The sequence below is a fragment of the Gossypium arboreum genome, chromosome 2 (genome assembly GCF_025698485.1).
Source record: "Gossypium arboreum isolate Shixiya-1 chromosome 2, ASM2569848v2, whole genome shotgun sequence".
NCBI lineage: Eukaryota > Viridiplantae > Streptophyta > Magnoliopsida > Malvales > Malvaceae > Gossypium > Gossypium arboreum.
The window spans coordinates 893,467-909,008 of NC_069071.1; the positions used below are offsets into that span (position 1 = coordinate 893,467).

The following is a 15,542-nucleotide window of genomic DNA, read 5'->3' on the forward strand; positions in this document are numbered from 1 at the left end:
TTAGGTTTTTGATTATTTGCAATTACTATGTGTGGTCTCCAATCTTAAATCTTAACATGGGCATGGGTAAAATGTATTTTGAAAATTTATCATTAAGCTCTCTAACTTTTTTAAAAATTTTAATTAAGCCCTCAAAAAGTTTTAATTTTTCATAAGCTCTACAAAAGTTATAATTATTATTAATTAAATCCTCTGGAGTTTTCAAAAATTAGGCCCTCAAAATTTTTAAAATTTTTAATTAAATCCTTTAGAGTTTTCAAAATTTCACTGATCCTCTCAACATGTTTTAAAATTTTAATTAGACCTCTCAAAAATTTTAAAATTTATTGCCATGTTCCGCCACTTACGATGTGTGTAATTTTTCAGTTATATTTCAATTATTTATTTATTTGAATTTTACATTTGTTTGATTTTATTTTATAATTACTCGAATATCTTATATATACTTATAAACTCTAAGGAAAAAATCTAAATTTGTTTGTCAACAACATTAAATCCCAATATTATTGTTCAAGTTATCTCCATGAAGGATAAACATTTAGTAACTCCATCCTTAAAGATAACATTTTTAAAAATAAGCAAATATATATAATGAATATTCGAGTCACTCTGAATCCACTAAAAATAGTATTTAAAAAATCCGAGTCAAAAATATTATCCAAATGTCTAAATTCACACTATTCAAAATCTTTTTTACCTTGAATAAATCAAGTGTAAATTGCCTCCGTATTTATTATAGTGCAAACCTAACCAAGTGTAGATCCTCTCTGAAATTATTTCAGTTTGGCGGAGCGTAGTGGAGACTCAGGGAGCTATGGCCCCCCAAAATTGATAAATTTTTAATTTAGACTATTTATAATTTATAAAATTTTAAATTACTAGTGGTAAATTTATACTTTGGCCCCTCAACAATGATAAAAAAAATTGATTCAACCCTTTAAAAACTATAAAGATATAGAATATTAAAATGATGAAATTATATTTTTACTATCGTAAAATATACAATTTAATTCCCACCCCTCCCCCCCAAAAAAAACACTTTCAGACTCTGCCACTGACTACACCTTTATAGGACATTCATCAACCCTGATCTTACTTGTGAAGTCTAAAAACTCCACTAACAGTATACCAAATATTATTATTTTTATACCATAAAATATTTAATTTTTTTATTTCGTATCCTTCCACTTCCGGAAAGGTATATTCAATTTTCAGGGTCTCATATGGTCCCCATCTCCGAACATATACAAACACAAGAATGTGATGTACCAAATTGTTTGAATTTTAAATTGTTGTTTTCAAGTTGGGTATAGGAAACATTTACAGAATAAGGTAAAAATTATGACAATGTATAGACAACTTTGATATGGATTCTATGTAAATAGACATATTTCCTAATTCCCAAAAGAATATTGATTAAATAATTCTAATTAAACTTTTAAGTCTTCAATTTATATTTTAAAATTTAAATCAATGTCTAAATATTAAAATATTAATATTATATCAATTAAATTACGTTCGTATTTAATTTTTACTATATATTTTAAATTTTTAATTTTAATTATTCCATTTTTATTTTTAGGAATATAATTTTTTTGTTTGATTTATAAATTAAAATCTAATTGGTAAAATTGTTAATGAAGTTTCCATAGTCTTGGTAAGTGTAAGTGACTCGATTGTTGTTTAGATTTATTTTAGTTAATTAGTTATTAGAGTTAAAACTTAGATGAATTCTTTCTATTGAAACTATTGTAACTTAAAAAATAAATAAGTAAAATTAAAATGTCTAATTGTTGATTTAGTCCTTATTATGTTTAAATTTGTAATTTATCATGAATTTGAACTAAATGATGATTCTAAAAATATCAAGACAAAATTGTGCTAAATGGTAAGGTTGAGGCTTTGAGAATGTTGAGATTTGGACCTCAAGTATCACTGTCTATAAACCACTTGCTTGTTCTCAATCTGGGTTTTGTTCTTATTTAAGTTATATCATGTATGACTCATGCAATGACGTAGTTAGGGGGTTGGTAAGGACCTCGCCTCCCTTTAAAATGAAAAAAAAAATTTCATTTAGGCCCTTCAAAAATTTAAATTAGTAAATATAATATTGCACTTTGTCCTCCTAAAAATGATAAAAATTTGATCAAATCTATTAAGAATTATAAAGATATAGGCTACTAAAATGGTGAGATTACATTTTTACTATCGTGAAAATTACAATTTAATTTCGGTTTCCCCTAAACAAAATTCTGACTTTGCCCCTAGAGCCATGTCCGGATTGATATTGATCTATGTCTAATGATATATAAGTCTTGTTTAGATTTATTTTGGTCTAATTCTAGATACATTCTAGTTTATATTCAGTTTCTACATTGTGATTATTTTTTTTTATTAGGGATGAAGCTAGAAATTTCATTTTGGAGGACCAAGATAAAATTATAAGATTTTGGAGGTGTCAAAACTAAAAAAAAGGTGTTAGAAAAGCTTAGATTAAGTTATTAACTTTAAGTGCCGAGGACCAAATATTATCTTTGAGCAGAATAGAGGAATCCAATTCAAAATTTACCATTTAAAAAACTACGGGAGAGAAAAGAATCGGATCGTCTAGAGATTGGTGAAGGGGGCCTTAAATCGACAAACGGGAAGACCACCGCTTTTCAAAAGATACTCTCTCTATTCCCACTTTGTCAGCCGAGGAAAAACCAAAAAATCTGCGATTAGCCCAAGACACTAAGCGTCGCATCTTTTTTTTCCTTTTGTCGCCACTTTCTAATCATTTTTTCCGCCACGCGCGACCCATGATTTCGTGGGAGCTTGTTGCGTCGATGTTTATAAAATGCACGTGGAATACACGCGGAAGGAGACGAGTGGGAATCAATAAGATCAAGAATATCTGTTTATAAATGTTTTTTTTTTATGGAAACTCTGGGATTTGCTTAATCATAATTCATATCTAATCTCCAATTCCCAAACCCACACTGATTAATGATTTTTAGGGTTTTTTAAGATACGCATTTATGTTTTTACATGCTGAAATTAATCATGATGTTATGTGGCTCTCTTTTGGATTTTGTGGGCTCCACTTTTGTCAATTAATCAAAGCATATCTATTAATATGAATTGTCGATTAAGTTTTAACTTAATTAGTATGGATATTGTTGGTAATGTAGAAAGATATAGGTTTGAATGCGCTGAAGTACGTTATCCACCTATTTATGAATTGTTTAGATATTACGTAAAAAATCTAAATATAATCGAATCGATTGTTTAAAAATATATTAATATGAAAATTAATTAAAGATGTTTAAAAAATTATTCATTTATTTTGGGTATATACAACAAGAATTTATTAATTTCCTTTAATAGGTCATTTTAGGGTTGAGGATTTTAGTTACTATTATTTCAATTAGATATAGTAATTACAAATTATTTTTAATATGTGAATATTTAGAATATATTATTTTTTGGACAATATTTAAGAAGGGTTGATGTAATTTTTGGCCATTGAATTTGACAATTAGGTTGATGTGTAATAATGCGACATCTTGATATTGTTATTTTCACCACTTAAAAATAACATATATGTGTGGGTGTCGATGCGAAAATGGAAAAAGTTGATCGGACAAAATCTTAGAATGTTACATCATGGTACATTATCAGAATCCAAATTAAAGAATTGAATTGAAAAATCTTACAAAGTTTAGGGGCCATGAATTATATTAATTGCCTATGAGTCAAAAGCATTGTTGGCAAATGCTGAGGTCCAATGACTTTGATGCCATAGGTTCAACCTTCATTTTGTGTAAATTATATGTGAGTTGTTAACAAATTGATTTCGACTTAAATTCGTTTATATGCGAGTCGTATTCATAATTATTTCAATAATTTGATTGCTCTATGCAATATTTGATTTTAATTATAATTTATTTAGATATGTACATCTCGTAATTGTAATTGTAATTGTAATTGTACTTGTAAAGTTAAAAAATACATTTCTTAAAGAGTCCATATCATTAATTGTTTAATCCATTCTCGATATTAGAATTTAAAATTTATGTGTGATTTATGTTTAACGTATTGATTGTGTATTTGTTATTGTTAGCAAATCAGATACACTTATTATCGATCGTCATCGTAATTTAATTGAAAATTTGTCAAATGATCAAAATTTTAAAATAGAAGTCACATGTTAAAAGGGTCATATATGTAATTTAATTTATTTTAAAAATAAAATAACAATCTCTCGTCTAAGAATTTGTCAAAATTTAATTAGCACAATTATTTAAATTTTATTTTATTTTATCAATATTTATATTTCAATATCATTTTGCCATTGCATGCCAATTGCCATGCATGCAAATACGTTAAACAAGGAAAATACTTCTTCAGCCATACTTTACAAATGGGTTTTTATTAACCTAGAAAAAGTATTTATTATGATTCGATAATGATATTGATAATAAAAATTATCTCAAAGTAATAAAAAAGAAAAATAAGAATACACGAATTTTACGTAAAAAACTTTTGTTGGGAAAAATTACAAGTAGAAGAAAAGAAATTTACTAATGTTGAAAAATAATAAAACGAGAGGTTTTCAAGTACACACATTTTAATGATTAAACAGCTTTGTTATAATCAATGTCTAATAGAAGAAGTATAGTTTTTCACCCCAGATATCTCCTATTTTGCCTATCTATTTTATTTCTTTAATAAGTGAGTTGCACCTCGAACTTTTCAAGTCAGATCAAACGGGATTCAGATAACACAACTCTAACAATATTAAAATAAATAAATAATTTTAAACATTTTACATATATTTATTAAATATTTTAAAATAAATTGATAATCGAAACATTTAAATTATCAATGTCTTTGGAACAGTACCACATAATGTTAACATTCCTCAAAAGCAACGAGAATACAACTGGAATGTCTCTTGGGAGACTGGGAATTTTTTCCCTTTTGTTTTTTTTGTTAATATTTAATTTCTTAAATTAAATTAAAAAGAAAAAAAAAAGTCTAAAAGAGTGGAGAAACTTGGGGAGTATTGGTCTAGTGATTTTGTTGTTGAATCGATGTTTTTTTAAAAGTAATAATTAAAATTTCTAGTGGAAACGAAAAAAGAAGCAAGGTTTGAGACCCAAACAAAAAGTGATGATAATAAGGTTAAATTTTGCTATTTAGTCCCTATATTGTGAATGATTTTTAGACTTAGTCCTTGTAATTTATTGTGGTCAATTTTAATTCTTGTATTTTTCTGATTTTAAAATTTCAATCTTCACCAAAGTAGTAGTAGTTAATATATTAAGTTACTGTTTATACATAATACTCACAAAACAAATTTAGTTAAGTTTATAAATTGAAAATCTGTAAATTTGAAAAACAAATATTAAATCCATAACTTACTCATAATATGGAATCAATAACAAAATTCAAGCTAACAGATTGAACTGCTACAGTTTGTGTTAAAATTGAAAATTGAAAATTGAAAATATACTAAATTAGACGATAGGGACTAAATCAATAGCTAACACATAACATATGGACTAGTAGCAAAATTTGATCTAATAAGTCGGCCTATGAAGGATAAGTTGTTGTCAGTATTATGACATCTACGGAACACTGTAACCTCCGATTGTCTCCTAACGACTGTAGACCCCCTAAAGCCATTAAACCATATTTTAATGTTAGCTCTTTCTTTATTAATTTTAAATTTAATAGGGTTAATTTCGCTAAACGTCCCTAAGCTATCTTCCACATTCTAAACGTTTAAAGTAATACTATTATATCAATCAGGTCCTTTTGTCATTCTAACTGTCAATTTAATTATTAAATATTGATTTGGATATATTTACAACTAGTAAACACGAATGTACCTATTGAATTAAAAACTTGGATCTAACATGTTAAAAAAGATAATGCCGATAAGATTTAGGAATGATGTGTTTCATTGTAACACTTATTTACAATCTGATTCACACACTTTAAATATGCTCCATATCATATTTGAGCTAGTGTTTAATACCCAAACTAATTGGCTTAGCTGAATACATGACCAGCTTGATATGATATCGATGTTTTGAGGACTCAAAATGCTTTGAAATTCAGGGATGAATTCAAAATCCAGACAATTGTTTGAATATTCTTTAGGAATTTAGTCCATACACTTTTTATTTTTAGGAATTTAGTCCATCTATTTTTTATATATCAAAATTCAATTCTAACCTGTTAACACTGTTGAAATTATTTTGTCAACTTCTAGTTCATTATAACGTCATGTTTTTAGATACATAGCTACCGGATGAGTTTTTTTTTTATTATTTCAAAATATCACACCAATAAATTTAAGAAAAAAATTTAACAGTATTAATAACTGGACCTAAATTTTGTAATTTAAAAAGTAGAAAGGCTAACTTCCTGAAAATAAAAGTATAGTAACTAAATTTTAAACTTATGAAGAGTGCAAGGACTTATAACAGATTTTAACCTTTATATAAATGAGGGGAAAAAATGGAAGCCTCATAAGGAGGATAGGAATCAAGGCTTAGATCTAGTCTTCCTTGACCAATATGGATGCATGTCCTTTACGTAAACCAATAACCCTTTTTATCCTCCTTCAATTTTTTTTTCTTTTCCTTTAAAATACTTTGAATCTCTCAATGCATACCCCTTTCTTTTTTCCCGGCAACCAAACAGATTTTTTCTTTTCCAAACCCAAACATTTTTTTTAATAATTTTAATGCCTTCTATCACACGATACGGGAACTTCCTTTTTTTCCTTTTGGTAAAATCATTAGTCACAACGTTGAATATAAACGGTCAAATTCTATTGTTAGTCCTTGTATTATGCATAAATTATGCATTTAATATTTGGACTCTAATTTGTATAATTTTAGTCCCTAAATCTTTTTGAATTTTAAAATTCTGGTCTCGATCCAAATAGTAGCAGTTAAATCTGTTTAGTTTAGTTTTGCTATTGGTCATGTACTACGTGTAGCTTGTGGATTTAATTCATGTTATCCAATTTATCCATTTTTAATTCCTATGTTTTTCAAAATTTCAAATTTCATTCCCGACTCAAACGACTGTTGCTAAATGCATTAGCTGGTTTTTCTTTTTGCAAGAATTATACGAAAATAACAAGCTAACTACACATGTGATAATACTATCCTTAAAGTTGTAGATCTAATCCATGTTCTCCAATTTAGTTGTTTTTTGTCCATGCACTTTTGAATTTTGAAATCTCATCTTTGACACAAAATGATAGCTGTTAAACTCATTAACTAATTCTTTTTGTAAGTACTATGCAGAAAGAACAAGTTGACATGACATCACATACGTGATTAAAGGTGAAGCCAAAAAAATTTCTTAGGGGTAGGAATAAAGAATAAATTTTTGGGAAGGGCCAAAATGTGAATTTGCTTGTATACAACTTTATAATATTACAAAATTTAAAGAGTTAATATAGTAAATTTCTCATTTTTTGATGTTGGGGGGGGGGGGCTAATAGCAAAAATTAACAAATTTAATGACTACCCTTTACTCATTACTAAAAATAACCAAATTAAAAGACAAAGTACTAATTCCATAACATACATATCCAACAAGGACTAGTAAAAGAAATTAACCAAAACACTGAAATCATAACGTTGAATATAAAAAAAAGCCATAAACAGTAGGGTTTTGGATCCTTTGCAGTAAAAATATATAAAAACAAACTCCATTAATAGGGTTAAGGTACCCTATGGATCCTCCCCCCATTTTTCAACACAAATTTTCTTTTTGTTGACTGGTCTTTTCCAATATCTTGTCTGCAGCCTGCATGCATATATCTTTATTCCCTTGGCCCCTTGTTGAAAGTTTTCTTATGATCAGCTCAGCAAGCTGGAGTTTCTTTGTGGCAGAAATTAAAATAAATAAATAAATAAGCTTTGCATTTTTAAGTCGTTTGAATTGCTTCTTCCACCTTCGTCCTTTGTCTCATTGAATTTGGGCAATTGTTAAAAAGAAAAAAAAAAGTGATAATTTAACGTCAGATTCTTTGAGAAAAAATTGTTTTACAGTAAAATAAATAAATTTTCCAGTTTTAAATCAGTGCAAAGCTGAACTTTTTTTTCTTCTGATCTCTGCTGGGAATTTACATAAATTTGTGTATGTAAATATATATTTTTAATGGACTTTGAAGTGAAATAAAGATGATGAAGCAGGTTGGGGGTACTGTTAAAAGATCTTAGCCCGAAATGAAATGATCTTTAAGTTCAGAAAGAAAACCCCAGAATTTCAGGATCTTTGAATGCCTTTTATTTTTTCTTTATTTATTGGGTTAATTTCGCTAAAAGTCCTAAAAATGTGGCTTATATTTTAAATTGGTCTTCAAACTTCAAGGTATAGTGTTGTATCTGTAAGTTCATTCTACCAGCCTAGTCATTTGCTTGAGCTTTAAATTTCAATTCAGATCTAACTTGGAGCATATTCAAAATGTGTTGATTGAATTGTAAACTTGTGTACAGCTACTACATGAAAAAATAAATCTTCTTAAATTTTATTTACATTCAAATTGTCTAAATAGTAAATACGCATCACGTCGGATTCTAAAATGACAAATTAATGGGCAAGCTAAGGAAATACACAATTGATACTCTAAGAACTTCGTTAGAATGTTTTAAAGTTTGAATCAATCTTAAATCTAGACGATAATTTAAGAATGTACAATAATGTATCATTTGATACTTGAGTTTAACTTTCAATTTTCAATTTGGTACTTCAGCCAAAATACATTACATGGCCTAATGACTATTTGACACATGTGCTTTAATAAAAAAATTATATACCAATTTAGGACTAAAAAGACCTCAAGTATTAAATTGAAAATATTTAAGTACCAAAATGAACATTAAATCTAAATATTGTACCAAATAGTATATTAATCCTTTCCTTTCCAACTAAGATAAGAATCAAAATCCAATGAATGTATTCACCCAGTAAATGTAATCAGTATGAAGAAAGTTATAATTGTTGTCAGAGAAAAAGGAAGTGTTATTAGGAATCTAAAGAGTGGGGCTTGAGGAATCAATCAGTGTCCTTTTTTATTTATGGTGCTAGCTAAGCCACAGTATTTTCTTCAGGGACTGGGAAGAAAGATCCGTCAACATTCATTGACACCTAACAAAAAACATGTCAATTGGAAGTCACTTCCCTGTTCTTTTCACCATGGCAGGTAGGCAGGCATGTTAAAGAGAAAAAACATTGGGATAAATATAAAATAATATACATAAGTTTCAGTTTAATGTGTAATTTTATACATAAAATTTTATTTTGATTCAATTTTCACAAATCACTAACAACGTTATCGAATTAACATCACTTTACTTTGATAAATTACATGCACAAATAATTATGTTAATCAAAGTTTCATGTATACATATGAATCACAATTTAAATTTTATATGTATAATTGTACCAAATCAAAATTATTATATCAAGTTACATATTGGACCAAAATTCACGTATAAACTTGATATTTATTCCATATTAATTTGGTTAAAACATGCTTCAAGTCACTATATTATTTGTGTTATACCGACACCTCGTGTGTCTACAACTACAAGGGCTAATGTTTTTGATTAAGTAGGATCACCTTGCAAGCTCAAACCATCTGAACCATACATGTCCAACATGGATAGGACGTTTCTCATCCACATGTTACATATATTCATTCTCCAAGCATAACTATCAAAACATTAAGATTTGCTCAAGATAATCTATGACAACAAGACATTAATAGATCTATTAACTTGTAAGGAGTTTAAGACTAATATGTGGATGACACGTGACACCTCAAGAACAATTTAAAATACCCACCCCTTAAAGAGTTTTGAGTACTAGAAAAATGGGCCAAGACATTTTCACCCGGACTAAACTTTCTATCAAAACTGGTATATTTGAAATTTGGTTCTCCTACTTTTACGAAATTTAGTTGTTTTACTTTCCAAATTTAAAAATATAAGTCTAAGTGTTAGCATGATTAAATTTTTTATATTAAATTTAGATTCATTAGAAAATCGGTTTATTTTTTTGTACATAACTATTTAGTGTGTATTTTTTATTTTAAAATCATCACATCAACAAATTTATTAAAAAATTTAACAATGTTGAAACTAAAATAATAATAAAAAAGACTAGAAAAACTCTATTAATTTCACAATACATACAATCATAGAGAAAGTGAGACGTTAAGACAAGTTGGTGAAGAAAAAAAGTTAAAATATGCTATGGTCCTTGTACTATTTACAAACTTAAAATTTAGTCATTAAAATTTTATTTTCAGAATTTAATTTCTCTACTTTTCAAAATTTAAAATTCAAGCCCAATCATTGACATTGTTAACTTTTTTGTCAAATTTATTGGTGTGATATTTTGAAATTAAAAAAATGCTCACTTGCTAGCAATTTAATTAAAAAATTATAATAAACTTAATTTAACAAAATAATCTTAATTGTATTAATAGTTGGACTTGAATTTGAAATCTGAAAAATAGGAATTAATTTCTATAAATAAAAGTAAAAAGGCTAAATTTTAATTTTATAAAGAGTAGAGGGATTTATCACAAATTTTAACCAAAAAAATTGAGATTAGATATGTGGCAAGGAAATGGCAATAGGATAACTTAATTTCTAATATTGGTTCTTCTGTTAGTTAGTTAGTAAAAAGGGCTATACAACCAATACCCTAAATAGCCCAAATATACAAGGCTCGAGTTTATAGGGTTTGAGACCAGTACTCATGTTTTTTTTTCTCATTAAATATATTTTTAGTACCTAAGTTTAGTTTTAGTTTTAATTTTAATATTTAAGTTAGTGTTTTTTATTCAATTTGATACTTAAATTTAATTTTTAGCATATATTTTAGTTTATTTTGAAACTCTATTAAAATTGGATGAGATGAACCAATCAAATTATTACACATGTCATGTACATTCAATAATAGAGCTTAGTAGAGGCTCAGGGGCCATGGGCCCCAAGGTTTAAATTTTTTGCAATTTAGTTATTTGTAGATATACTATAGCTCTCTCAAAAATATAAGTAGACCCCTCAAGATGTAAGATTTTTGCAATTTCCTACAAATATTACTTCTTTTGGATTGATTGTTTTTATATTTAAATTAATTATTATATTGGAATGTTATTTTTTTTTGAAACGATTATTTATATGTATAAATCGATTACTATGTAACAAGTTCAAGTTTAATTTTAACCTGATACTTAAAATTAACATTTTGACTCCGCCATTATATACATTACTGATAATATGGCATGTGTAGCACATGTCAGTCACTCGAGTCTCAGAGTGTAGACCTTATTAAATTGGTTATACAACTTGAATTGATGCGACACAATTGTAGATGACATGAATCATTGGTGCAATCTTATAAATATTTCCCGTACTAAACGACGCCGTATCAATTTACAGTGAAGTATCTCAACTATCAACTTTTCTCCGTAAAAAATTTCCGATCTGTTTGATCAAATCGAAAATTTTCTTTCTTAGTTTCCTTCGAGATTTGTTGTTAAGTAGCATAAGAAATGGGTCTTCTTAGTATCATTCGAAAGATCAAGAGAAAAGAGAAAGAAATGCGAATTCTAATGGTGTAAGTCTCTGTTTTTTTTTTTTTTGCTTATTCGAAAATCTATATTCATAATTTCAATCTAATTGTTGGTACAGTGGGCTTGATAATTCAGGGAAAACGACAATTGTTTTGAAGATTAATGGAGAAGACACAAGTATCATTAGCCCCACTCTTGGTTTCAACATCAAAACAATCAGCTACCAAAAGTAAAAAAAAAAAGAAAATTCTTGCTATGCTCACCAAGTGTTTGAAAATATGTTTTCTGGGTTGTTCTTCTTTTTAAGTATTTCTATTAGAGAATTTGGAGCTCGGGTTTTAATGTTTTATTGGATTTAATTCTGGGTTTTGGCAGATATACTCTGAATATATGGGATGTAGGGGGTCAAAGAACTATAAGATCATATTGGAGGAACTATTTTGAACAAACTGATGGTTTGGTGTGGGTTGTTGATAGCTCAGATCTTAGAAGATTAGATGATTGCAAAATGGAACTTGATAATCTTCTAAAGGAAGAGGTATGCTGTTTCATTTGATTTGCTATTTCCTATCTAATGCACCTTTGAATTTGCTATATTTTACTATAACAGTTTGAGGTTAATGCAATGAATATTTAAGAGAATATTAAACATTGCAAGCTATCGCCTGGAAAAGTTCTCTGGGGTCGGTTGGCTGAGGATTCCTTTGTTGTTGTTGTTTTTTTGTGTTGCAGAGATTATCAGGAGCATCCTTATTGATACTTGCTAACAAACAGGACATTAAAGGTGCTCTTACACCAGCTGAAATTGCTAAAGTAATATTTCTCAACTTACATCCTTGTTATTTTTGGATTTGGGTGCTTGTTAGATTTAGAAAACTGTGAATCATATGTTTAGTTCGTTCTTTCTCGAAACCCCAATTTTTCTGTGCCTTTGGTTGAAAGTGGGATCTACTTGTTCTAGAAGTTCTTGTATAAATGGCATCTAATGTTAGGAGTATAAACTTTCTTTCATCATGGGGTAATTAAATTAATTGTCTTCAAACTATGGTCTAATTTTAGATTGGTCCCAAAACTTTAAAACATCCTAATTGAGTCATTAAAGTATTAATATCGTATTAATTTAGTCCTTCTGTTAGTCTAGTTGTCGGTTTGAGCATTAAATTCTAACCCAAATATGATGTGGATCATGTTTAAAACACGTGGATCAAATTGTAAACACGTCTATGCCTACTAATGTATTGACAACATGAATATCACATATTGAAAGAACATACAGAATTGCTAAAATTTAGGAAGGTTATTTATGCCTAAGTTGACAACTAGGTTGATTGAAAGACTTATTTCATAAACTTTGAGAACCCAATTCGAGCGCTTTGAAGTTTAGGATCAATTTAAAATCTGAACCAATTTTCACCTTTTTGTGAGCCTTTAACCCTTTTATGTCCAATGCTGGTTTGTATTCTGCATGTCAATGTTGTTGAAACATATCCATATCTAACTTTTACTTGCTTGGTCTTTATAAAAATGTGTAGGTGCTGAACTTGGAAGCAATGGATAAATCAAGGCATTGGGAAATTGTAGGATGTAGTGCATACACTGGTGAAGGGCTTCTTGAGGGATTTGATTGGTTGGTTCAAGATGTGGCCTCTAGAATCTACATGCTTGATTAGCCTTAAATCTCATTGATGTAAAACTGCTATTAATGCTTTCATTTGGGACCTTTGATTTGGGGTCAAGGAATTGGGATTTAAAATCCAAATACCTTTGTTTATGTGTCTGGTAAAATCCTTTCAATTTGAACAGGTTCTCTTATATCTCTGCTAATGGATTCTTTTTACATCCATGTAAATTTTATACTAAAAAAAGCCCTTCAATTCATATGCTTTTTTCAAGTAAATTTTTATATTTTTCTTGTAATTAAAATTTTAAAAAGTAAATAAAAAATCACGTTGAATCGATATTTAACTGGTTCTAATAATCTATATCAATTCAATATCATTCTTAAGACAGATACTCCGATTGATTGGTCGATCATATATATTATTTTTAAAACTATCCATTACACCTTTTTCGACCAATAAATAAAAAATATGTTTCACTCGAATCCCTCCTCCTGCAATCGAAGTAAGGCTCTATCAACAAAAATAACAAAATGTAATAGTTTAATATGTTTTCTTAAAACCTTTATTGGCCTAATCTAAATAACAAAAAAAATGAACCAATAAATTTAATAAACACTTAGCTTTTTTAAGAGGAAAAAGAAAACCTCTGGCAAGTGAATTATAAGCTCATGGAAGCAGGCTACAGAACAGAACAGTGGTCTGGTTTCTAATAGAGAGTTCAAAAAAAAGTAGAAATTGTAGGCACCATAGCGAGCAAAGAGCTGATTGAAAATCACAGCAACTGCTTTCTGAGATGCCCCTGTTTTGTTTTCAGATCCTCTTTGTTCCTGTTTAGAGGCAGACACCCACATGCGAAGTTTAGGAAAAGACGTAAACCTCGGCTGATTGTTGTCTGAAAGAGGATCTTTTTTTAGTTTAGGGTTTTTGCTTGTCTTGCTATTTATTGAATACTTGTGGGCCAAAAGCATTGTTTAACTACATTAGGTTGATGGGCCTTAGCCCAAATGATTTGTATTTTTCATAGTGTAAATGACAGTGTAGGTGACCCAATTATATTTTTTTTTACTCAACTATGAAAAATTATAAAATAATTATCTAATTATTCAATTTTATTATTATTATTATTATTACTATCTAACTAATGTAAAAATAGAAACACCTAAAAATTCAAGATGGATGACCAAAAACGACAAAATTGAATAGTTGAGTGACCATTTTGTAACTTTTCATAGTTAGGTGATCAAAAAAGAAAAGAAAATCATAATTGGGAAACCATTTTGTAACTTTTCTGAATTTGGTGATAAAAAAAGAAAAAAAAAATCATAGTTGGGTGACTACTAATGTAGTTTTCCCATTTTTATTTGATAAAACATCTTTGGACTCTCTCAATTTTGATATTTAACAAATTGGTCTCACTAAAAAAAATCAAAATAATTTAATATCTGTAGTTTTGAAAGTGAGTAACTAGGTACAATTAATCGTGACGGTTGTTTTTGTTGTTGTCAATGTTACATAATATTGATTGATAACAAATTAAGTCCTTGATATTTATATGTTTTGTCAATTTGATTCTAATTTAAAAATAAAATTACCTACAAAATATATAAAATTTTTAAATATTCTAAAACATTCAAACATAATATATAAAAAATTAGCTTATATATATAAATGGAAAAAGGTTTAAACATTGATGGCTTAATTTGTTATTATATAAATTAAAATTATGTACTGTTTTTATGATTAATTGTCTTTTGTTAATTACTTTTGAAATTGAAAAAATTAAATTACTCTGATTTTTTTATGTGAAACTAATTTGCTCAATATAAAAAGACCGAAAATGTGTTTTTACCTTTATATTTTCGTAACAATTTAAATGCAAAATTGAACCTTTCTATTTTCATAAATTTTTTAATCAAAATATACCTATATTATTAATTTTACCTCATTTTATCCAAAAATATCACATGGTGGGTTCATATGTGCAAAAGGAAATCTAAATTTTCTTTCATATTCATTTTTCTCTTCATTATTAAATGTTAAAAAAAAAGATCAGCAAAAGAGTTGAAAATATATACATTATTCCATCTTGGAGTTAAAAAACCCCACAAATTCCATCATAAAGGATCTAATTATTTGAAGTCTATTTGCAATGGATATTCAAGATTACAAATCCCAAATTGCTTTGAATTTTTTGAAACTATCTAGCAAAGGATTAAATTATTCCTCTTATTATTAAATTCATGAATTTAATCTTTTATTAGAAAATCAAATAAGGTAAAATTTTACTAAAACTAACATTTAATGTTTTAAAAATA

General features: G+C 27.9%; 1 protein-coding gene across 1 annotated transcript; it reads left to right on the forward strand.

Annotated features, from left to right (window-relative positions):
- Positions 1-11,364: 11,364 nt before the first annotated feature.
- Positions 11,365-13,405, forward strand: LOC108482576 (ADP-ribosylation factor-like protein 2). The gene is made up of 5 exons (XM_017785709.2): positions 11,365-11,649; positions 11,724-11,834; positions 11,981-12,143; positions 12,338-12,418; positions 13,138-13,405. Exons 1-5 carry the CDS (start codon positions 11,585-11,587, stop codon positions 13,273-13,275), a joined length of 558 nt encoding a protein of 185 aa, XP_017641198.1. The 5' UTR covers positions 11,365-11,584; the 3' UTR covers positions 13,276-13,405.
- Positions 13,406-15,542: the final 2,137 nt, after the last annotated feature.